The sequence below is a fragment of the Acanthaster planci genome, linkage group LG08, assembly GCF_054643075.1.
Source record: "Acanthaster planci isolate LZ-2023a linkage group LG08, COTS_SCS, whole genome shotgun sequence".
Taxonomy (NCBI): Eukaryota; Metazoa; Echinodermata; class Asteroidea; order Valvatida; family Acanthasteridae; genus Acanthaster; species Acanthaster planci.
In genome coordinates, this window is record NC_141784.1 from 13,952,126 (window position 1) to 13,977,574 (window position 25,449).

General features: G+C 40.6%; 2 protein-coding genes across 4 annotated transcripts in view; both read left to right on the plus strand.

Moving 5' to 3' along the window:
* The window catches only part of ubxn4 (UBX domain protein 4), a 69,145-nt gene that overhangs the window by 39,480 nt on the left and 4,216 nt on the right, over nucleotides 1–25,449 (plus strand). Inside the window, exons 1-10 of one of the 3 annotated variants that reach the window (XM_087140534.1) lie at nucleotides 1,082–1,303; nucleotides 4,165–4,270; nucleotides 4,847–4,875; nucleotides 6,346–6,467; nucleotides 7,174–7,446; nucleotides 8,482–8,765; nucleotides 10,992–11,054; nucleotides 21,096–21,198; nucleotides 21,767–21,898; nucleotides 23,927–24,168. In XM_087140534.1, the coding sequence (XP_086996660.1) occupies nucleotides 1,222–1,303; nucleotides 4,165–4,270; nucleotides 4,847–4,875; nucleotides 6,346–6,467; nucleotides 7,174–7,446; nucleotides 8,482–8,765; nucleotides 10,992–11,054; nucleotides 21,096–21,198; nucleotides 21,767–21,898; nucleotides 23,927–24,168 (1,436 nt within the window). In that variant the 5' untranslated portion in view covers nucleotides 1,082–1,221. Of the gene's footprint in view, nucleotides 1–1,081; nucleotides 1,304–4,164; nucleotides 4,271–4,846; nucleotides 4,876–6,345; nucleotides 6,468–7,173; nucleotides 7,447–8,481; nucleotides 8,766–10,991; nucleotides 11,055–21,095; nucleotides 21,199–21,766; nucleotides 21,899–23,926; nucleotides 24,169–25,449 lie in introns of those variants that run through there. The other 2 variants (XM_022231394.2, XM_022231395.2) reach the window with 2 other exon arrangements.
* Nucleotides 11,059–16,191, plus strand: LOC147798410 (uncharacterized; the record flags this gene model as incomplete). Its single annotated transcript, XM_087139932.1, has 1 exon — nucleotides 11,059–16,191. A coding segment is annotated over one exon (2,961 nt), but the record flags the coding sequence as incomplete, so codon positions are not given.

Genomic DNA, 25,449 nt, shown 5'->3' on the forward strand with positions numbered 1-25,449 from the left:
TTAGTCACATACCATGAATTATTTGCCTCAACCGGACCATAGGGCTAGCTTTTTATAAAATAAAACTAGAGCGATGACTCCTGTACAAAGGGATCCCTGCTGGGCGCATCCATGTTTGTACACAAACCTATGGAAAACTTGACATTTTGTACGAAAATGAAAGTCGAAAAACAAGTCGTTCTTCGTTTTTCGATGTGAAAAAAGTCGTTTCTCGCTTTTTCATTGAAAAACGATAATCACATTCTTTTTTTCGTTTTTCAAAGTGAAAACGAACAACGACGTAATCTATTGCTCCAAAAATGAAAAACAGTTCCATTTTCCATTGCATAATGTAAGAAAGGTCTTAGAGGAATACAAAGAATTCGTTGCTTATAAAGTAAAAGGAGCAGCACCTCACAAGGAAATTTAGTACATGCTCAAAAGCAACCTTTAAGTTGAGAAGTGTTTAGAGATGTCCGTGACACCGCGAATTTACGTGGGATTAATTGGGATTAAGATTTCAAACAAGATTACTTTTCGTTTTCAGCAGGAAAAACAAGAAACAAACTTCTCCGTCTTTTTCCCCATTATTTGTTTCCAAATCGAAATAGAACTTCACGGGCCGTAAAGCTCGACGGTCCCAACGCATAGTGGATTCACAACTTCACATACAGTAAAGGATTGACAACTTCACATAATGGATTGACAACTTCACATAATGGATTAAGAACCTCACATAATGGATTGACAACTTCACATAATGGATTGACAACTGCACATAATGGATTGAGAACTCCACATAATGGATTGACAACTGCACATAAAGGATTGAGAACTTCACATAATGGTTTGAGAACTTCACATAATGGACTGAGAACTTCACACAATGGTTTGACAACATCACATAATAGATTAAGGACATGATCAAACTACTTTCACAGAGTAACATCATATTTTGGTACATTTGGCGTCCCATATTAGTAATCCTGCAGTACTTGCACTAGAGCCAGTGGGAAAACCGAGCTGGGTACTGCTGACATGCCATGATCGGCCTCCGTAGTACCGTGGTATTTACGTGGCGCCTTATCATATGCGGCCGTAGTAGAAATAACTGCTATTGTGTTGATTGTGAACTCGGGACGTACATGTACAGCGCGCTGTACATCGCACACAGAGTACACGGTTAGATCCATAAAAAAGTACCGATTTTCGTTTCCCCATTTGTTGTTAAATATCACCACAATGCTTTGGTTTGAAGGCTCCATTACCGCTGCTATCACAACAGCAAAACAGCGCAATGTTTTGTTTGTTGTTTATGTTCGAGGTAGGTCTAACCAGGACATTGCAGGAATGGAAGTACTCAAGTACCGGTAGGGCTAAAACGATGATTTGATTGTGTCTATCATGGAGGGTGTATTTTTTATTCCTCTATGATGTGATCACGGAGCTAATAAACTCTATGATATGAATATGGTCGAGTATACAGTGTTATATGAATGTCTTGTTACTATTATAGGGTTTAAGGGAGAAAATGTTGCATCCTGACTCCACTTCAGCAGTTGGGTATAAAGTCTATGGGGAATGAAGAGAATTTTCCCCAACAGCATTAGTAAATGTTTCTGAGTCCGGAATATGTGTCTATCAAACATTTCTGTAATGACTGACTTTTATTGAGATGATATATGATGAGAAAAGTGGAGTCAGGATGTAACATTTTAGGCGGTTTAAGCCCCATGGGTGAGTGATACATGTACTGATCTATTACTAGGCCTATAGACAAGCCTCAGTACACCCATCATCTGGTTGCGCAGTCCCTCAGTGCATTGTCAGGCATGTCAGGCAAACTTTGATTTGTTGACGAGGATTTAATTCAATTTCACTTTGTTTCTGATCTTGACTTGTGCGTAGTTTTATTGACCAGTATTGTAGGCCTACTACCCCATAAGTTGATTATCCTATAGTATGGATTTTATTCAAAGGCAGATCAACTCGGGATGGAATACAATAAATTTAGGCAAGTTTCAAGATTGCGCTTAACCATGTTAACATTTCCACTGCGCAAACACAAAAATAAACAAGTACTTGTAACATGTAACGTTACAATGGACAGTAACAATAGGAAGTGGAAGGGTCTCATAAAAAGCAATGCTTGTTTAGTACAGGGCACCAATAACACACAACTGAAAATTACAAACATAATCCATATATCAGAATTATGTATCAACAAATGTAAATTAGTTACAATTGAAAGTAAAACAAGAAGTTTGAGACCGTTTGAGAACAGAGCATAAAGCTTCTCCGCATTTTGAATGCTTTTCAGGGAAAAAAGAATAGGGCTTTAACCCTAACCTTCCCCAACCACACAGAATTAAACATTAGTAAAGTGTGTAATTCTTGTTATGGATGAAAGTCATGTGATGTTTAAGTTCCAATCTTTAAATGCTATGTCACGTGACACGTGGTGATATCATGATAACAATTTTTTTCTTGGACCTGTCTACCCTGAGGACTGAGTGTGGACCTGATATGTATTGAGTCAGATAGAAAAAAGGCCTTTGTCTTGAAGTTGAAAAACTTAAGAGTATCGAAAAATAGTAAATATTTTAAATTCCACAATAAATCAGGTGATGATGCCATTATGACATCATGTTTCGCAAAAGACCCTTGCTTTAAGTAACATAAGTGTGTAAAGTTTCAAAGTCATATGACTTTGTTTAATGCCCAAAGAGGTGACAAGCAAAAGGGTTGGAAGTTTCATTCACGGTGTGTGGCTGGTGAAAAACGTGTACAAAACATTTGGGGAAATATGAAATAATTAAAATTCCATAATAAATCAGGTGATGGTGTCATAATAACGTCATGTTTTGCGAAAGACCTTTGCCATAAGTTACCTAAGTATGTAGAGTTTCAAAGTCATGTGACTTTCTTTAATGCCCAAAGAGGTGATGAGAAAAAGTGCTGGAAGACCAAGAAGGAGAAGCAGAAACTAAAACAAGAAGTTAAAGCCTGTTTGAGAACAGAGCATAAGGCTTGTCTGCATTTTGAATGATTTTTATGAAAAAGAGAATAGAGCTTTAAAGAATGGGCGTTAAATGTCACAATATTTTCATCCGTAACACTTCCCTTTCTAGCTGTCTGCAAAGTTTCAATTTAGACTCCGGTAGATAGAGTGCACCTTTAATGTCACGTTTTTGTCTATAAGTTAAACCCTTCCCTTTTCAGCTTCCGGTATCTGCAAAGTGTCAACCCTATAAGACATGTACTTCAGGAGATATAGGGCTTAAAGAGTGCACCTTTAATGTCACATGACTTGTCACTCCATTATTATTCACTCTTAAAATCGATGAGAATGTCTCTGGGTAAAAATACTATGCTTATTACTACATAACATGCAGTAAGTTTATGTTCAGAGACAGTTAGTTGGATTTTAATCCAGTCAGAAACAAACACATGCTCACAGTCCACAATATTAATAAAAATCTTTAGGACTGTAAAACATATTGGAATCATCTGCAGAAAGTTTGAATGACAGAAGATCTGATGACCTTGAAATACAAAATGAATGCTCCCCTTCAACGAAGTTCTTTTCAACCAATGAGGGGTGCTTCTGCTCAAGGCCCATAGTTCATCGCCCAGGCCTTTCTTAGTGTCGTCAATACTTGTGCTTCTAACAGTAAATTTCCAAAGGGCATCTGAAAAAGCATTATTGGAAAATGCCCTCTTACATTGTTTTCCTGAAAATGACAGCTTGCCAGACAGAATCATTCACAGGGAGTTGGTTAGTTGGTGTATTCATGGCGCATATACATGTAGCGCATGCATGCGCTCTTTATTCCATTAACAGAAGAGGGCACTCGTAGAACCAAGGGGGCACAAAGTCATACCAGAGTCATGAAAATTATTAGGTAATAGCTCTGTCGGTTAAAGCTGAATAACTGTAGGTGCAAACAGGTGTATAAAAAGGTAGGCTGGTACACAGTAGAAATGATAAGGAACTTCACTGGAAAATGATCGGGGACGGGGAGTACTTTCGATCCTCCAGACACAAAGCGTCACAGAGAGTTTAGTCCCATAACTATCTTTAAACCAAGTTTACTTTTCGACCGTAATTTTGTCAGTCACTATTTGGGTAACTGTAAATGATGGACTGTACCTTAAAATCTTGGCTGTCACATTGAATTGCAGGAGATGATGATGTCACAAAGATGATGGATAGTACCTGGGAGGATGAAGAAATATCCAATCTGTGTAAAGACTCTGGCATGGTGGCCGTGAAGTTTGATGCAGACAGGTACACATATGCAAATATTGCTTGAAACTAATCCGAATGCATGCAAACGGCACTCTCTTTAATTAAAGCCCAGCTGGGCCTAGCTTTATATACATGTACTTATGTACGAAATGGAAAAATGTGATGGAACCAGTCAAAATCAGTAAACCTGGAATGACACTTTGCCTGGTAACCTGCTTTTGCTAAGCAGACGTCTTTTGTGCTGAGTACTTGTACATGTTGCTATAGGTATAGAATTTTACCCGTTCTGAAACATGCTGGGGATCTGTTCATAGGTAACAGTTAGTGCCTTTGGCTTGAGTCCTTATTGGTAACCAGACCCCAAGCTGGTTTTAAGCTATTGTACAAACTGTTGAGGCAGACTGCTTCATGTACCCAGGTATTTTTTCGTCTTTGTACATTTCGCCTTGCAGTAATGATCACAACACACATGTATATGTACGTATGCATATATTTGTAAATATAACCCCAAAATTATTTCACGAGTGATTGAATGTATACTTGTTTGTTATTTCATAACTTAAAAATCTGCTTGTATTATTGAATGAGTTGTATCAAATGTTTTCTTTGTTGCAGTGATGAATGTAAGCAGTTCTCTCAGTACTGTATCCTTTGCAATGACAGTGTTGGGCTTTGATCCTAACAGCGGCCAAGAGTGGCCATTGCTGCAATGCCTCAATGCACTTTGCCCAGTGCCGTCCAAGATCAAACCTGATTTCTCGGCCAGGTTGGCAGGCATGCCCTTTATGTGCATTGAAATCTGCCGTACATGTCCATGTTGCCATTATGGTCACTGCTGTCAAGCGGTTGACCTGCAGGTTTGAAAAGCGCCAAGATGTAGAGAGGATACGGTTTGGTAGTACTGACAACCAGACTCTGGTCCATTCCTGCAGTTCATTCACATAAACGTGCCTTGCTGGAAGGTATCCACGGTCAGCTCTCCAGCTGAATGCACACATTAGCAGATAGATTTAGCAGAACAAAAATTGAAACGACTTCACACATTGCATGCAAGACTCTTGCCTTGGTCATAAAAAAGTCTAGTTCAAGAATAAATAACACAAAAGTCTGTACATTTTGGGAAATCGCCATTGTTCCTTGCACTTACATCTGTAAGTTCTGGTTCTCCTCACAAGTCAAGTCACAAAGAGGAATTTATCATTTTACACTGAGTTTAATGGATGGGAGGGTGCATTGGAATCACATGTAACACTTGCGCATGAGCTGTACTCTTACTCTGGTTCCCACTGCTAAGTTTCAAAAACTATTATGGATTGGCTGTGTGCCAGTCTTAAGCAGTGAACCCACAATGCATGGTTCATGTCTGAACTGAGCGTCGCACAAACAGATGGTCAAAAGTAGAAAAAACATTCACCGAAGATTTGTTCAAGTCCAGCCACAAAAGTTCATCTTTCTTTGTATTTGTGTTTTCTGGATTTATTTTGAAGACAAAATCCTTTCCATTTGCCCAAACATTTGGAGTTTAAAATTTTGTTACCAGGTTTTTGGTCAAATGATATCACACACTATCAAATATCTTCTATGACACTCTTTTGACAATATTCTGCATGTTATCAGCAATCATTCTGACCATGTGGAAATAGGCTTTACACCCAATAAGAATGCCTCTCAGTAAATTTTTACAACTCAATTTTATGAAGAACTGTTTCCAGTGTAGCAGGTAGAATTCATTCTGTTTTATGGTACATGTAGCTTAGATATCCCACTTAAGTAGCCATCATACAGACTGTGGTGTAAACATGTTCATCAGAGTAGATTGAAGGTCAAGTGAATCCAACAGCTCCAGGTAAAAAGCTGATCCCAGTCTGACAGCCTTGGCTCAATCTGAATCTAATCCAAAGTCTTGAATGCAATTTAATGCTTTGCACAGCTCTCCCAACTTTGCTGCAAATTATCATAGTGTCAAATCAAAGTGTGCCCCAGATCGTGTTGTGGAACAATTTTGACCTGTAAATGTTTTACATGGCGTAACTTTGATTCCACGTCATAAAACTAGGGGCCAATGATAGAGGACCTAGACAAATTGATTCCTTAACCAGTGACCCTGACCATAGATCCAGTGATATATGTTCCCTGTGTATCTTTCATCTCTGGGGAGACTGGCATACCCCTTGAAGGCACTGCTGGCCACATCAGCCCAGCTGACTTCAAACAAAGAATTCAGAAAGTTTTAGAGGTAAGCCAGTTGCAGCTTTGGCCGGGGGGGGGAGGATGATAGGGGCACAATACAAGATGGGATGGTTTTTGCTGATGGGTGTGGGGAGGGCAGCTGCTTGCTGAAGGGAAGGGGCCTGGCCCCTCTGCCACCCCCCTTGACAATGTTCCTGAACTTACATATTGATAAGAATTTACTTGGGAAATTCTTTGTCGTAACTTATATCACGGTAAGATTTGAAGTCATTTTCCATCCTTGGCACCACATGTTAGAGTTCAGTTAAACAATCCAATGGTGCACTAGTGCTCTCTTTCACGAGGCTCGGGCTGGTATCAAGTGGAGGTATGATCGGAAGCATACAGACATTTTTTTTCTGGTTTACCAGCAGCAGATTAATGTATTCAGTTTCTAAAAAATGCACCAAAGGCTTCCTCTGTGCCTTCATTACTACCCGCCAAAGAACATCCTAAAAAAATAAACAATTGATAAAAAAACATCTGATCACTGCTTCCAATGAACATTCTCTTGATAAGTACGCAGAGAAAGGCGCATCTTAAGAAGATTTTAAATTTGCATACATGTACAGTATACTCTCTGGTATAATATTGGAATTAAACACAGCTTTGAATTGGTACATTTCTTAGAAAGATGTTGACTCAGAAACAAAGAAACCGTTATGAACAAAGACAACTACTGTACATGTACATGCCCTACAAATTGATTGCAGATGTCCAGGCAAGGCCCTGCTGCAGCTCAGGCCTCAGGTAGCACCTCCAGACCACCGGCAATGGCACCAGTGACCACCGCAAGTCCACAACCATCTCCTGGGGCTCAGGCCTCAACTTCCCCGGCTCAAGCTGCATCCTCTACCCAAATCCCACCTGCAAGTACAGCTACTAGCCAGAGCCAGCAGAAGGAACTGAGTAAGTTGGAGAAGGCAGCTAGGCTGAGACAGAAGATGGAAGAGATCCACCAACGCAAGGAGGCTCAGAAGGAAGAGGTACATATCTAAGAGAAGTCTCATCATGTCTTGAGAGGGGAGGATTTTCCCTCAATATTTGTGCTGCCCAATTTCAGTTAATCCCAAAGCACCATTCCTTATGTTCAAATGCTTCTGCATATAGCAACGGCTAATTTTTCTGTACACCATTTTTTTCACTTGTTTACAATGAACATCTGTGATCTTAAATGTCAGAAATGTAAACATGGAACTTCAATGCATTTTTATGTTTTAAATAGTTTGTAAAAGTTAAAGCAATGTTAATTGTAATCACCCACACTATTCTGATGAGACTGCCTGCTTGACACACAAAAATACAGATTTAATGAAGTGAAATAAGTCAACTATCCTTAAGTCAAAAACCTTTAAGGCTGCCTACCATCCTAGGATCCAACAGTGGCATTGTTCAGTGGAACATTTTGAGACACTTGGTGGCAGCTGACAAACTGGCCATTTTTCACAGTTGTGCATATACTTACTGCGCAGAACAACCCTGCAATGCTTAGAATTGCGTGCACATGCCCAGAACTTGCAAAATGGACTGCTCTGTCTGCCACCACCAAGCATCTTCCATTGGACGAGCTCAATTTCCTTGGAAAAGCACATTCTGTTAAGTGATTAAAGTGTATGCAGACCAGAAAGGACATACCCTGACAAAGCCACCTGCCTTCATTTGTACTGTATCTGACTTACGTAAGAGCATTCTGTCATCTTGTGAAAAGAGCCGTGTTTTAGGGGTAATGTCCATTTTGTTTGTAGTGAAGTAACCACAATGTATGCATTTCGTAGCCGTTGTGAACCAGTGAAGTAAAGTTTTAACTCAAGGAGAGTCTGTTATTGGAAAAATTGTGCCTTCTTGTGAACCAGCACGGGGTGGATAGTGAAGCTGTGTACGGTATGCACCACTCATTAGGTCAGTCCCACAGTCCACTTGATAGAATCAACTGACTGATATAGACTCCAAAGGTGCTTTCTTGTACTCTATTGCATTGTCACTTCAGATATTTACATTGGCACGTGACTCTGACTTTGCAGGAGATTAAAAGGAAAGAAATAGAGCGAAGGAAGGTGGGTCAAGCTGTCCAGAAATCCATGACAGAAAAGGCTGATCAACAGGCCAGACGAGCTGCTGAGGAAATACGTAAAGAGAAGGAAGAGAGCCGGCTCGCCAAGGAGCGTGTCCGAGAGCAGATTGCTAGAGATCGGGCTGAGAAACAGTCACGTTATGAAGCCAACAAAAGAGAGAAAGAAAAGACACAGGCAGCAGCCAAGGAGACTGCAAGTACAGCTAACGAAGCACCCAAGAGGAAAGTCAACATGTGAGTCGATATCCTTTGTTATATTGCTCTGAGAGGGTTAGCACTATGATTGTTATCGAATACCAAAGTGAATTTGTCATGTGCACAAGTATTGTATGTAAAAGGTATCAGTGCTAGAACCAGCATATGAATCAATACATGTGTGTATTCCATTCGTTTACACTTCACTTTCTGGTTAAATTGACCTCATGCTTCGGTACTCTTCACCTCTGTCTTGAATTGGCAGATGACTGGGTGACAAAAATGCATGTCACATGCCACACCATTGGAAATCACATCCTGATATCATAGACTAGTCCCCATTCCAAAGTTCCCACCATAATACAAGGAGTGTTATCCAGACTATATATTGGTTTCTCTACTACTTTCACTATACAACTAATAATAGGACACCCTAGTGGGAGTATTGGACTGGCAGACAATACAATCAGCAATTGGAGTATTTTTAATAACGGTTGAAGTTCGTTTGAAGTTCATTTTTTTTGGTAAGTTCCTCAACATGATGTCTGCTGATATTAAAGACACCTGTAGATTTTTCTCCTAAAATGGGTTTTGAGATGCAATGATATTGCTCTTGGGCAAGACACCTGTTGATACAGTGATGCATCAAGTCCCTATTTGCATCCTACAACTTGCAGCAGCGAACCAAGGTACTTGTTATTTCAATTAAATTTGAGACCTTCAGGTGAGGAAATATTACAAAGAATTCAAGACAGAGGTATAACAATAATTGACAGCTGTGATGTGGGACATGATAGCTTAACACCCTCGAGATGTATAGCACCCGCTTCTTTGCCTGGGTACCATGAGTCTCACATGTGTTAAATTATCAGTCCAATATCACATGAGTCAATAATTGTTAAAAGTCAGCATTACTAACAGCATGTTACCGAGTTAACATCAGCTGATTCAGCTTTGGTTTTTCACTTGAACCAGCTGTTTCCAATCCCATCCCATTCCATCCCTTCCCTTCCCTTGGTGAAATCACTTCCATACCATCCATATCCGGACCCCTTTTTGAGTAGCTGAACTGTGCTACGTCTGAGCAAGGACTGTAGCAAATTGTGCATTTTGGAAGGCTCCAAATGAGAAATTGTTTCCTTGAGCTTGATTTTTATGAAAAGTCAATGTCCTAGTTTATTGTTTATTTCTTCCAACACACTTGTAATTCAGATGCATGGAAGTTTGTGAGCAGTGTCCGTCGTTCTTGTACATCATTTTATCTGGTATAGACGGATGTAGTGTTTATTAACCAGTTTCAGTACTAAAGCATTACAGTTGGTGAATTTACTGACAACTGGCTGGTGATGGACTTGACCAGAACTTCGAGGGTTTTTCTGTGGTCAACTAGATTGTTCTGATACAATGGTGGAAATTAGACATTGACTTTCTGGCAGGGTGTCAATTTGAATGTGAGGTTTTGCCCTGCACATTGTACAGTGTATTGCAGATGTAATCTCTGTTGGAAGCACTGCATGTTCAGTGCTTCATCTTAGAGTTTCAAGGAAAGTAAATTCACAAGTTTTCTTATCTGGGACTCAAGCTCGAGCCTTTTGGGTGTTGGAGTGTCTTTAAACACTCAGTAGGCCACACAATACTGTATTATTCAAATGTGTAGTTACATGTACAAAGTGTAAATAAGTCAACAACTTAGATGCCAGCCTAGGAAAAGTTGGACGTACCCTTTTTTTAGTTGCTGCCTGCCCATGACTTAAACCTTTCCGAACAAATCTGTCACTTTTGAGCTTGCCAACGCCAAGGTCAGGTGGCTGGCTCAGATTCAGCGAAACCTTGAACCAAATTTCGTCAGTTGACTGCTGTACAAGTTGAGGAGGCCCACAAAACTTTTGCTCAAATTTGGATTAGTGAAACATCGAGTACTGTTTTATTCATTGTGGATTTTCGTCAAGGGATGTTCTCCAAGAACAGGCTGACTTTCATGTGTTTTGCATGTTACTTCACTCAGAACAGTCAGAAATTTTATTACATTTTAAGAAGGTTCACATGCTAACGAACAAGGAATGGTGGAGGAGTTCGACACACGACCAAGGATAATCCCAGCTGGCGAGTGGAGAAGGAGTGTGAAGGGGTGTACATCACATTTCAGGCATTAACGTGAAGTCTCATCTTTAATTGGAAATCAGTGTCAAGTGAGCAGCCAAATGAAGTGTTTGACTCCACCTGCTGTGCTAATGACATGTCCGTACTCTCTGCTTCCCTGTGCAGGTTGAAGGAGAGGAGTCACAAGAAGACCCCTAAACATCTGCAGAGACGCAAGCGAGACAAAACGTACGTGTACCCATGTTCACTTTGTTTGAAAGAGTATCATGCCAAGGGGAGCCTCAAACGTCACCTGAAAATTGAACATGGCCCAAGGTTATTCGGCTGGTGTCGAAGGTGCGAGTATCATTGCAACAGGCGGGACAATTTAAGAAGGCATTACATACAGGTTCATGGCCATCACATCAAAGACCTTGAAACAATAGCCTGGGAAACACTTGAACAGAGGAACAGTAGGGTGTGGCTTGAAACTGGAGAGAAGCAATTGGCTGTCTCTAAGCCCAAATGCAAACAGAAGAGGAAGACAGGCAAGAAGACATTGAATGCTGTTCGCCGAAATTTAAAAAGAGGTTGTTGGTGGGCGTTGCCGTGTGAAGATTTCACTGGAAAGGCTCCTACACAATCAGTGGCTGAACATTATCAGCCGGAAGACAGCATAGAAAATTCAAGTGGAACAGAGAAACCTGGGGAGTTGGTTCCTGTCAAACTTGAAGCAGAGGAGATCCTTGAGTTGCGGTCATCACCACAGCCAGCATCTTCCTCTGCCACCCTCTCTCAGGATCCAGACCTGGAAGGCGAGCATTGGTCAGGCAGTTGGTACCAGTGCCCAGAATGTGTTAATACTTACCACCATTCCAGCAGCCTTTTGCACCATTTGCAAAGGGAGCATGGGCAATTCACATTTTTCTGTTGTCGATGGTGCAGTTTTAGAAGTGAGAGAAAAGAAGACCTGAGAAAGCACTATTGGAGAACGCATCCACTACAGATGGAGGACATAGATTTGATAACACCTGAGACGATGACAGTGAAAGAGATGGGAGAACACCTGGACTTGCAACAGGGAATTGAAGTTGTTGCTGAGTATGACCAAAGATTGAATGAGTCACTATCTCCTAGACAAAACAGCTCCACATACAATGAAATGCCAGAGACATGCACCAAGCAGTTTGGAAAAAGCAGCAGTCCATCACCAAGTGCATCTAAGATAGTTGCTGAGCAACCTGCCAACAGAGATGTATCATTGGCAGCTGAGCAGGTATTGCAAGATGCTAGTCTTGCCATCTCACAAGAAGATGTATCATCTGTGAACTCTTTGTTTCCTGTGGGGCATTCAGAGGTACAGCAAGCCCCCAACAGTACCAGTAGCCTGAAGATCTTGGACTCTGACAATTCCGTCGCAGGCACCCACATGAGTTGTTCATCTGAACCTGTGCACACCCCAGCTGATACTGTAGATGCGGAGTGGCAGGTACATGTACAGCACAACAAAGAGACAGTTGGCTGCTTCAAGTGCCCAAAATGTAGTCATGAATTTCTCCAACAGGGGAGTCTGTATCGACATCTCCGACTCAGTCATGGGCCTCAGGCATTTTTTTGGTGCAGATACTGTGAATTTCGGACTAACCGAAAGGACAACTTCAAGAGGCACTACAAAAAGTTGCATCAAAAACATATCGGGGAAGTGAAGAAGATCACCGTTGAAACTTGTGAGGAGAAAGAGAGTCGTGTAAAACATGAACAAATGAAGGTGGTGAAGTTAACAAAATTTCCAAGGCAATCTAAAAAAGGATTGTTTAAAGCCCCATCAGGTGGCAGCCAAGAAGAGACACTGCAAGAGAGGGGAGAGTCAGTCAGTGTTGCAAGTTGGTCTTCAAATTTAGAAGAACAGCTTTCAGTGCAGATGAATGAGTCTCAATCATGTCACAGTCCCATCTCTCAACCCATGCAAATGTCACCTACGAACAGGGTGCTATCACCAAGGGTACAGTTAGTAAAGATTGTCCTCCCAGAACAACATCCGGCACCAGATGATGCAGCACGTCATACAGGAACTGACAATGCACTCACAGCCAGTGGCTCCGTTGATAACACCTTACAACACACAGCTAACACTGTGATCCAAGAAGAATCTCACAACCCCTTGGAAGGAAGTACGGCAGGCAGTGTTATCACAAAGTCGCACTTCACCACACTAAAAGGAAGGAAATCTTCAAAAGATCATGTGACACAGAGCATGGCCAAGGTTTCCTTAGATCGCCCACAGAAACGGTTTAAATGCAGTGAGGTCACAGATCCTCCGAACAGTCAGAGTACTTCAAGACAGAGTGTGGGCTGCAGTCCCTTACATTTTCCACCTAGCAGTGCAACACTAAGCTCATGCCAACGTTCCTTTGTCCACCAGCAAAGGAAACGGAACCAAAGTGCAGTCCAAAAGTTGTTGAATGCACCACAGGGAAATATGTCTCTCAGTATCGCCCAAAAAGAGCCAATATCCCAAGGAAATGCAGCACTTCATATTATCGAAGATTCACCCGTCTGTTCTCCAGTACAAGTGACAAGCAACAGAGAATTCATTGAGTTGAATTCACAAGAAAATGCAGTAGATGGCAGTAATAAGGATGTACCAAGCTCATCACAAAAACATGACATCAATACCAGGGGTCATTCTGTGCTGAAATCAAAACATATAAATATCATTGGAAATGCAGGGCATAAATCTCCGATAGTCGCACATCATGCAATCCAAAATCCTCTGAACTCACCACAGAGAAATATGACCCATAACACAGGTCAGTTTGCGTGTAGCACACCACAAATAACTGCTAAAGAACACAAGTCACCCAATGTGAAACAAAATAGACTCCAGGGTTCTCAGAATTCTGTGAATTTGCAAGGGCAATGTGCAGCATGCACATGTCATTTGGCGGAAGATTTATGGGTCTCACCACAAGACAGTGCAGCAAACCACACAGTGCGGGAAGAGAGCCCAGTAACATCTACATCAGAGAGCCCATGCATTCCCCTCACTCGCTTGGAAGAGGTGCTCCGTGGAAAGGTCACCAAGGTCACTGAGGAGAGTCACACGGTCATATATCAAGATGGCAAAAGGATCAAGGAGGAAACAGTGAAGAGGACCTATGAAGTCATGTTTGAGGCAGATTTTGGAAACAGGACAGTAACACCCCGCTACTAAACTCAAAGCTTTATGAGAACCAGGCTAAACTTTAAAGCATTAAAAGAATTATCTAAAAACAGAACGAAAAAGGTACATGTAGAATTCAGATGGATGTCAGCTAAACTTGATACAATATCCCAAGAAATAGTATTTTCTAAATTGTAGGAACGAGTATTCTTTTGGCAGTGAGGTAATTTTTGAAATTTGGTGCCCCCAACACATGAGAGAGCAAAGGTGAAAAACAGGCACAAGTGAAAACAGAAAGTGAAGATTATCTTTGAAATCTAAAATCCAGTGTTGTCAAGTCAACCCTGTAAAGAAGCAGGAATGTTCATGAAAGCTGGATCTGTACTCAACAAGTCTACTTCCGTGTATAAAAGTCAGTCGAGTGAACAGCATCCAACCCTCATCCTTACCCACCCCATGAAAAAATAATAGCTTTAGGGTTACTGTCTAATATCTTTGTCTAGTTAATATGTAGCAGTCCTGGTCTAAATTGTACATGTTTATGTTGCAGTTCAAATGGTCATATTTATGTGTACACTTTGCCTCTTCGTTCCATGTAATTCCACATCATGAGTCTTCAGGCCATATTTTAGTAACAGTTTATGTTTGCCGTGGAAAGAGCACACTTAGCTTTTTGATTGGAATATCTTGATTTAAGTGGACATTATGTGGTTTAAAAATGTCGATGGTTCTGATTGATTTTCATTTGGCGAAATTCGTTTAAGGCCCTTCTCTGAAAGTGGCTCTGGCAACGTGCAACTCAAATGTTTCAGGTTTTTTCAAATTCAACTACACTACCATTAATGCAGTCGAACCTTGTTAATAAAAGCACTGTTAACACAAGATTCTGCTTATAACAAGGAACATTTAAGGTCCCAATCGATTGTTTTTTCATTGTTTTCATGCCTGATAATTCAAGGTTCCTGTTATAGCAAGGTAATTTGCCAAGTCCGAAGGACTTCTTATTAACGAAGTTCAACTGTATACAGGTACTTGAATGTGTAGCACAGCCTGCATGCCATCGTTGTGCTGGGGCGCCCTCTCTTTCAATTAAAAAACTAGTAGAAGGAAACCTTGTCATATGGAACGTGCTAGCTAGGAAAATCTTTGCAAAACAGTCTTTTTGGGGAGCTTATATATTAAGTCCCACTTGTGAAACTACCGATGCTGCAAAGGGTTTCATTTAAGGGACTGATCACATGCAAATGTAGTTACGCAATACATGCAGCATCATTTATAGAACTCCAGATGAATGAGCCAAAACCAGACTCCAAAACTAAAAACTGATGGAGTGTACTTGTCTTGGGCACTGTTATGCTCATGTCTCCTTTGTAAACCCAAACTGACATGTACTGAACATGAAGCTTCTTCTATTATCATTATTATTATTAATTACTTCTGGTAATGACACCAAGGATTCCTCAAAAGCACCCTAGGCACTGTAGCTCGCAAGCCTGAAGAAACATGTAGAGGGTGACCATGAGAAGCAGTTACAGTTTTTGAGGGGGAGGAAAAGCCCAGAGGAATATTCTGGGTAAAACCCTTGGAATCAGGTAGGGACTGAAAATCCAATCTGCATGTCAGTACACACTTTAAAATCTTTCCTGTCTACTTCCATTGAGGTAACAGCTTTTGGGCAGTTGTCTTAAATGTCGCTTTTGGTTAATCTGTGGTTTGGTGTACTGTCCTTACTGGGAAAAGGAGAAACTTGCAAAAGTTCACTTCTAAACATTCTTTATAAAGTGGGATGCCATTTACACACTGTAATCAAGGTGTCAGTGTGTAAACATGATTGACTACTGTCTCGCATTTCATGTACTTTTTATAAACAGAAGTCCATGTTTTATTCTACGGGCATGATACAGTGACTCATTTGGTGACATGCTGCAGTCAACTGACTGCCACTATCCTGAACATACATGTATGCTAGTCTACAGACATTGAATGACATCATGGTCACTGAACACCTCAGGTACATGTACATTGTACATGTATACCTCACATGGATATACAGATCCTATCCCAAATTTCTAGCTGTACTGTGTGAATTTAGTTCCAATGCTCATTGATCGAAACTATTCTGGGAATGATCAAGCCAGCTATTGTATATATGCAGTGTTACTTCATTAATCAAGGGGTTGTACGAAATAAAAGAGAAATTGAGCTGAAAGGTGACCAAGCAAACCAGTGCCCTCCTGTAATGTATGTTAACTTATTAATTTTTTTATTGGTACTTGTGCATGTTGTCCTGGCCCTCTCACCCTTGTGTTTTATAGAAGTTTCTAGAATAATTGCTTCAAGAAGGGATGGTGACTGCAGCTTCATGTTGTTGCATTTTGGACCTGTCTGCTGATGCACATTTGTCATATACATGTACGCATACAGTACTATGCACATTATTTGTACTGAACCCTGCCCAGTTCATTATCTTAACTCTCCAACTTTCACCCCACTCCAAGGCTCCACAACCTGTATACACCTTTCCTGTCGGCACTCAAAACTCAAAGCTTTGGAATAGACTCTGAAGTTTTCACTTAGACAATTTCAACAGGGGTATGCCACTGATTTGATGTGATGAATAACGTGTATCGTTGATTCCTTTGAAGTGCAGTTGGGAGGAAAGTTCTGAACAATGTACATGCATGCCGCCTCACAAGAGATATGCCTTGCATGATGCATGTGTTTTTTATTTATAATACCCCTATGACAGTACTCACACTGTGTATTGGGACAGGAATGGACTGAAAAATCTGGCAGATTTCATGGGATAATCAAGGATGTCAAGGGCTTGATTAGGGCATGCTGCCCCCTTAAGTTCAGAATGAATCATTCCCCTAGACTAATTAACACAGCCTGCAGACTCTCACAGTAACAACAGGCAGCCCAGGCACTTTGACTCCATCCAGATTGTAACTGGATATTGCTTGCAAATGTGACATATCGCATTTTGTGAAGTTTGATTTGGCTGTGTAACAAATCAGCAGATGACAGCCCACTAATGACAGCCCGTCAACAAGTTGATTTCAACCGTAACATTTGTCTCGATGTCATTTCTTTTCCTGTTTTCTTGGACATGGCCAGGGTTATTATCCGGTGGCAGACCTTATTAGATTAAGTTAGTACTTTTTCCTCACATCCTGAATACAGCATGTGCCCACATACCCTGTGAATGTACATGTAGGCAGTAGAACCTTCTACATCAGTCATAGCTAATTTCATTGAGGACGAAGTAACTTCATTGTATGGAAGGTGAAGAAAAGCAGGGCTCTTTGACGGTACAGGTAAAACTAGATAAAACTAGCTTTTTTAAAGAAATGACAAGCCACATTGGAGCAAATAAATCCTTGTGTTTTATTCTTACACTGAGTTTCTTTACGTGTGAGTAGCAAGTTTTAAGTCATTCTAACAGCAGAAAGATAGTAGCATTGGTGGTGGTCACTTTGAAAGATGAAGCGACATTTTAAGAGGCCAGCCTTCTGCAATTCTAAAGTTGTTGGAGGCAATTCTAATAGGGTTGCTTAATCTGAGGATTATGCACACAATGCACTTAGAGGTGCCAGGAATCTGGATAGAAAGTTATGTCCATCACAAGTCAAGTGACTGATTAATCCCAAGACTCACATTCCAGGTCAGGTCACAAGTCCATTCAAGTACCAGGGAATAAGCAGAGATCAGCGGATGTCTCTGTTGCAATTCAAGATCAGTCCCAAGTACAGCAGTGCCTAGCCGAGAGATGAATCAGGAATATTCCTGTATCACGAACCCAGATCCTCAACTGTGCCTGGCTTGAGTCCTTGTTATTTTTAATTGAAAAATCGAACACAGTGCCTTCTATCTGTCCTTTACTTCCTGTAGTGTGTTGCTTTGCTAAAATATAAGCACATGTACAAGAAATGAGGGTGACTTTAATACACAGCATTACCACTTTTCCCCTCAAAACTTAGACTCTCTGGTGACTCAAAGCATTGAGGGCAATAAACAAGATTGGCTCTCTGTGAATTTTACCACTTTCACCTTGTGCAAAAGGGGACCCTTCCATCCCTTAAGCCTGCTTTAGAGTCACCTGTAGCTTGCTTGACATTCTATTGTCTCCTACTGCTCCATCATCACAATTATTTGTAACTGACTACACAATGATGACAGCAGATGGCACAGAGTGTGTATGTAGATGAATCAGATAGCCCCTTGGAGTTTGGCTTGTTAGTCATCCAAGCATAAAGGTGAGGGGAGTTAGCATGAAATGTACTGTCAGCGGAAAGTGGCTCATTTCAGTTATGAACTTCAAGTATGGGGGAAAAAGGAATTTCCATTCCAGAGCTGAGATGGATGGGAGCTTTTAGTAGGATGTGTGTTGTGTTTGAGGAACACTAAAAGCATCCACTGAAATGTCCCAGCACAAAACATCCAGTTCCTGAGCGCGAAATGGATATCTTCATGAATGTTATCCCCATTGTGAATAATTGAAAACTAGTAAAATGTATGAAGTGGGAAAGAAACTGGAGGAGGGAAACTGAGGTTGGAGCACACAAGGAATGTAAACCCAAAAGTGACTTATTGGAAAGGAAACTGAATTAAGACCTTTCATCTTTTCAAAACGGAGGCTGAATAAACATGGAACGTATTGTGCCCATCCCTGGTTGTCTCTGCTTTTGAGTGCTACCAACCAGTACTGAAGTAAAATTGTGGATCTCACATTCACAGCAGAGGGGAGATGAAACATCTACAGTACCCTCTACATGTAGGGTACCCCCAATTTCCTGTCCACTGTTTGAAAGTGCCAGAGCAGAGGACATGTAGATAGTCTGGCAGTCCATGTACTCGGGAATCTAGCTGATCGGTTTAACTACCATACATGCTAATGAGACGTGTGGGCATGATCATGCCCCCATTTGTTTTGTATATATACTCGGAGCCTTAACCACTTGCTGCCAGGTGCTTTTAAAAATGCAGTGCACACATGCGGGAGATTTTTCAAGATTTTCAGTTTTGAAAATTCTTTAAAAATTCATTTTTTCATTTAATGGATGTTTTCACCCACACAAATGACTGTTTGGCTGCTACTCTAAGGTGACAGGTGACCTTCATTGACTCTTGAATATTTCAGCCAGGCCTGCCGCCCTGTAAAGAGAGCCCAGAATTGTGAGATGTTGCGTAATTTCCTTTGTCCCCAGTGAATGCGAGTGGCATCTTTTCAAACGTGGCTGGATTAGCATGCAGCGGTGCTGTGTCGCTCATCAATGGGGCCCTGGAGCACTTTTGTCTGCGGTGCTAATCCGCAGGCGCGCTATGCCCAAAACAGTGGTATACAGCCTGTTGTTTTAGCAAATATGGCATCATCACAGTGCCACTGTGTGTTGCAAAATATGAGGTTTTGAGTGAGAAATAAATTCAAATGACGCCGAGTATTTGTGGCATTGGCTGCATATCAATAATTACCTGTCGTATCTTGCTTGTTTTGATAGTTGAATTTTCGGCTTGAATAAAACTATCTGAAAATGGTTAACTAAGTGAACTTTATAAAACATTCAGTGTGGCTTGGTCTTAAAGGATGCATTGTCAGCTTCATACACCACTTGCATCCCTGCAGCTATGTATGACTGTGTGCCCCTAATGTCAAAGCAAGACCTGAAAACTTATTTCAGCAGAGCTGTGTAATTTATTGGTGAAATGAGCAATCAGGTTAATGTGCCATAGCTTTGGGCTTTGTGAAGAGGAGATGTTTTAAGTTTGACAGCACCGGACAGCTTACCATTGAATCACATCAGTAGCAAAGGGATTGCAACTTTGGCGTTGAACTCAATGGTACACGGGTGCGCATGATTGGAAGAGTCTCAGAAATATGTGAATGGGAAGCTTATTAACTACTTTTTGTGATGATATTCAAGTTCATGATATTTTTCTAGAAATGTTCCAGCTCTGCTGCTCAAATTTTTGCAAATGTAGAGGGATGTTGTTGTTCTAGTCTAGAACAGAAAAATTGCTTGTATTTTTACATAAGGCAATAGGTAGGAATTGGGTCGTGTGAATAAAAACTAGCAAATGCTATGAAGTTCAAGCAAACAGCAAAAGCATTTACTGAGAAGTAAAAGCATTAAGAATAAGCAGTTGCTTGAATATGTATGAATAAAATGTTTCTTTTATTGTTCAGCATCTGCTTGTACAAAAAGTAGCAAATGCTTTATGCTTGTGGCTGACTTCACAGCCAAACTGTTTTGCACAATAGAGCTTCCATTGTCTGCACGTACAGACACACAGAGTGCAGCACAGTGCCGTATCTTGAGACATCAGCATGGCAGATAAGCACAATGGCAGTAATTTTGATCACAAAAACCTTGATGAAGAAAATTGCTCTGCCACTCTCAAATCGGTACAACTGCCTGCATCTGGTTTCTTGAGATTCTCTCCTAAAGGCATACAGGTTTTCCTTTCGAATGACATTCATGAACGCTGCCATTTTGAACATTAGTAAATGCTCCTCGTTTTCAAGCTTGCCCTGACCCAGTCTTAAAAAGTGTCATGTAAATACTCCTATTCTGTAGAACTTACTCATTTTTATTCATACAAAATGAAGCAACTGCTTATTGTCAAGCACAAGCTGAAAGAGTAAAAAGTAAATGTTTTTACTTTTTAGCAATTGCACTTAAGTAAAAGCATTTCCTTCATTATTATTCATACAAACACGAGTAAATGCTTCGAAAATGGTAGTAAAAGCAAATGCTACTTTTTATTCATACAGCCCAATGTTTTCGGTCCCCACAAAATAGGTGAAATGTCGCGTGTATATCCCCACAACTAAGGTGCAGGAGTTGGTGATCTTTCCTAATGAGTACGAGACTCTCAGAACTACACATGGCAGAGTACAGGTTATTTTGTTACGATGGTACTGCAAACAGTCTGAGTTTTTAGATGTTCACTAATTAAGCATCTGGATGAAACATTACGGAGACTGAGAAAAAACAACTGTTACTTGGTTATCAATCACTGTTGAGTATAAACCCAATTTGTGTCATTAATAATGGGTATACTTTTCCTGGCTTAAGGGCCATTTCTCATCTTTATGACATGACTTGTGTGTCTTTGAATGACAGGAATGTTGCCAGGATCCAGTTCCGACTGCCAGATGGCTCAACGCTCATGCAGCAGTTTGATGCCAAAGCCCCCTTACAAGCAGCACAGCAGTACCTGATGGAGGTGAGTTTAACCCCCCCTCCTTACTCTGAGGTCATTGGAACCCAGTTCATTTACCCTGCCCACAGAGGAGCTGTTATTTATTGCACCTTAGGAGAGAGTTGAAAACTCTATGGGTGTGTAGTTAGTCTTGATGATACTGGATGGACTCCCAGGAGATGTCCTTGTCACCTCCTTGGACTGGTTTAACTTGTCTGCAGATTTGTAATCACTTCCCTGGAAATATTTACATGTACATGCTTTTCAGTGACCAACAGCTTCCCAAATGTTTAGGATAGTTGTACCTGAGAAGAACAGATTATTTTCATTTTTGATTTATGAGGTTTAGTGTTAACTGCATTATATATTAAATAGTACACGTTTTACTCAAATATGAATTCTCAAAGTCAGTGCAGATAGTGAGAATTTTGGTGGTAGTGCCTTTTAAAGTTAGATAACATTTTGGGAGTCCTGAGGATGCAGGATTTATTATTGATACAGATGATTCAGATCACTCATTTTTAACCTCAGTCTTTGGTGCAATGAGACAGAAAAAAAGGCAATTATCTTCTCCTCCCTCCTTTGTCCTCAGAATGTTGGAGGTAGTCTGAGGGAGTTTACCATGTCTACCACCTTCCCTAGACGTCGCTTTGCGGCCTCCGACCTGAATTCCACCTTTCTGGAACTTGAGCTGGTGCCGACAGCCGCTGTGATTGTGCTTCCGGTGAGTAGGCAGGAAATCATCCAGGATGATGTGGGTGTGAAGAAACCTGTGGCCACTGCAATTTCTTTCTGCAGGTGGTGTCAGATACAGGAGAGACAAGGTGAGGTTTTTGATGCCTTGAGGCGCATGGGCAGGGCAGTCATCCCTGGGACAACCAGTTTGGACCACCTGCACCTGATATAAGCTCTGCCAAGTGTCTCCAGCTGTTCACTTGATGTCTTCTATATTTTTGAATAAGATTCCATTATGACATCTGTTGTCAACTGATTTGAGATGTGTGGCTTCCAAAAGAGACATATTACACAATGTGGATTTTGATTTCAATATTTAAAATCATCAAATCAGAAATGGAAATGAATGGACTGAATTTCAATCATTGATTAACCAAAAGAAATTGGCATGAAATGGGATTTGAACCTGCAAAACCAACTCAGTGATCCTGTATACCTTGTACATGTATGTTACTTCTAACTGCCATTGCTGAAGTAATGGCTAATGTCAGTTCCTTGTCGCTGAATGAGTTTGGGCAGAATCCCTAGTGACAAGGCATTAGTTTTTATGACTAATGCAGAGATGTTGACATCAATGGATATTCATGCAAAAGACAGTTTGAGCACTCTGTCTGGTTGAAAGCTATTATACTTCTCTATGAACAAACTATGCATGCGCCATAGTTCATTTTCTGTAATGATTTTTCAAATCATTGGCTAATGTCTGTTATCCACAAATTGGGTTCATTCTGGCAATCAAAGTAATCTGGGAGGCATTGAATCGAGCCAAATGAAGTCTTCAAAGGTCTTTGGTAGCCCAGCCATTGCAATTATTCAATAACCCAGCCATTGGGATTATTCAATAGCCTAGCCATTGCGATTATTCAATAGCCTAGCCATTGTGATTATTCAATAGCCTAGCCATTGTGATTATTCAATAGCCTAGCCATTGTGATTATTCAATAGCCTAGCCACTGTGATTATTCAATAGCCTAGCCATTTTGATTATTCAATAGCCTAGCCATTGCGATTATTCAATAGCCTAGCCATTGCGATTATTCAATAGCCTAGCCATTGTGATTATTCAATAGCCTAGCCATTACGATTATTCAATAGCCTAGCCATTACGATTATTCAATAGCCTAGCCGTTACGATTATTCAATAACCTAGCCATTACGATTATTCAATAGCCTAGCCATTACGATTATTCAATAGCCTAGCCATTGCAATTATTTAATAGCCATTGCCCTTGTACTTTCTTATGTAAACGTATCATCTGTCACAGTTACAACAGAATATCTAAATCCATGATTCCCAACTGGATTTGTACACATTAGTTCTAGGCGACTTGATCACAGAATGGTACAGAGGTGTGCAAAGTCAGCTTTTTAGCTGATTTCAGCTTTTTGTTTAGCTGTTGACTCTTACTTTCGGCTTTTTTGTGCACCTGCTGTGTACAAACATGGCAATCAGAGATATTTGGATATTCTGATATTTTATGATTTCCTCTATATGATTCCCATTATATGATTTGTGACACAAGGTTACACTGTACATTGTGCCATTGATAGGATTGCATTCTTGTACCTGACAAATCTCATTGACTTAGATGTTTGCTATAATGAACGTGCAGATTCCAAGATTTTCATTTTGATTAAGGGAAAAATCTGTAGTCTGTAATGTTACATTTAACATATGTGAATTCACTGTATACAAACATAGGTCACATTTGTTAGGCACTGTAGAATTTGTATTTTGATGAAGTGACATTCATATTTACTAATTAATGTCTCCTGATTTATAAATTTATGAAAACAAAGAAAACGTTCAGCTGTCCAACTAATGGATGTTCATATCAGGTTTTTCAGTGTTTGATGAAAAATGCAATTTGAAAAATCGATGAACTCTAGATACAATTTTCAGCTGTGTGGGCAGATACATCGGTCAAAAGAGTGACGACAAGTGGATCTAGGCATACAACTTACCAATATTTGTCATTCCTAATTATTAAATGACCTGTTCTTTGTTTCTGTCTAGGGACAATTTGACAGTGTCCCATCAACCACCAACTCCCCATCTGTCAAGCCATCTAGTTCTGGTGGCATCATAGCCTTAATCTTGGCTCCCTTTCTGTTCCTGTGGAACTTGATTATCAGCTTCATTTTTGGCCAGCCTAGCAAGTCAGAGAAAAGGGAAGGGGATAGTCAGGTACCCATGCAACAGACAGCACCTCCTGCTGGTGAATATGCACAGAGCCCCACAGGAGCCAGACCAAAAAGGTATCATCTATTAATTTTATTCATCATGTAGCTTATGGTTTGAGCAGTGCATTCCATTACTTTCCCTGCATCTACTCTTGCAAGCACATTTTACATGACTTCTTGTTCTTGTGATTACTCTGGCTGGGGCGAAGTAATCTACCTACTGAGGCTGGTTGCTTGTGTAAGTATCCCAGCATTCAATACCAAAGCATAGCAGCAAAGTTGGATGCTGCAAATGTGTGACATTTGAGGAAACATTAAGATCCTGGGTCCTTAATATACCCAACAGAAGACTCTTCAACATGTTTCCTTGGGTCTCAGGGGTGCTTGGCCAGTAAGACGTGCGTTTCACAATAGTGCACCTCCAAGAGTTTGAAACGCGTCAGCCAATCACAGTGTGCAAAATTTATTGACTCAAAGCACGTTTGGAAAGGGTTGACAAATTTCACGCGTTATGATTGGCCAACGCGTTGCAGACTCTTGGAGGCGCACTATTGTGAATCGCCCGTATTGTTGGCATATCTCACCAATATTAACTGCTTTCTTACAATACTTCACAACACAACTGTTGTTATTGTGCAAAACCCATACTATGTCTGCACCATTGGACCATTGGGCTATAGTTAAAAACTAAAGCACCAACTCGTACAAGTGATGCCTGCTGGGCACATCCATGTTTGTGCGCAAACCTGTGGAAAACTCGAAATTTTGTACGGTTATTCGCATATCTGCGTCTGTATACTAAAACGATACATCAACAAAGCCGATGCTCAAACAACCGGAACACACAATCACTAAATGAGCGTTTCATTTTGCTCTACGCCAGAAAGCACAAACACGTGTGTATGCGCTGCACTTAAATTTTACCATGATGTTTTTTAATCAGATTTTATTGGTACCCGATGGGCAGGACAGCTGCTGCTTCAGAGCCATCAACTCACTTCACAATGACTGAATTAAGGGAACAACTTTTAAATTTAGCTGAACTTACTCATTGAAAGAAAGCCATCGAAAGACATGCATACGAAATCGGATGACCTTGCTCGAATATGAGGGAAACATTCATTTTAAAATAATCAGCTATGGATATACGTGAACATGTGCCATTGCTCTGTATGTGTGCGCCTTATTCAAAAGATGCGCTGACATTTACGGATGTTGTACTTGAGCGTTGTATTTGGAATACATAATTTGATACCCATTCTATCTGATTTTGAATGTTCTACAAGCACGTACATGGATTCAAAATGTCTGCGCCCAGGACAGCATTAAATTTTCTCCGCATGGAGAATGAGACGT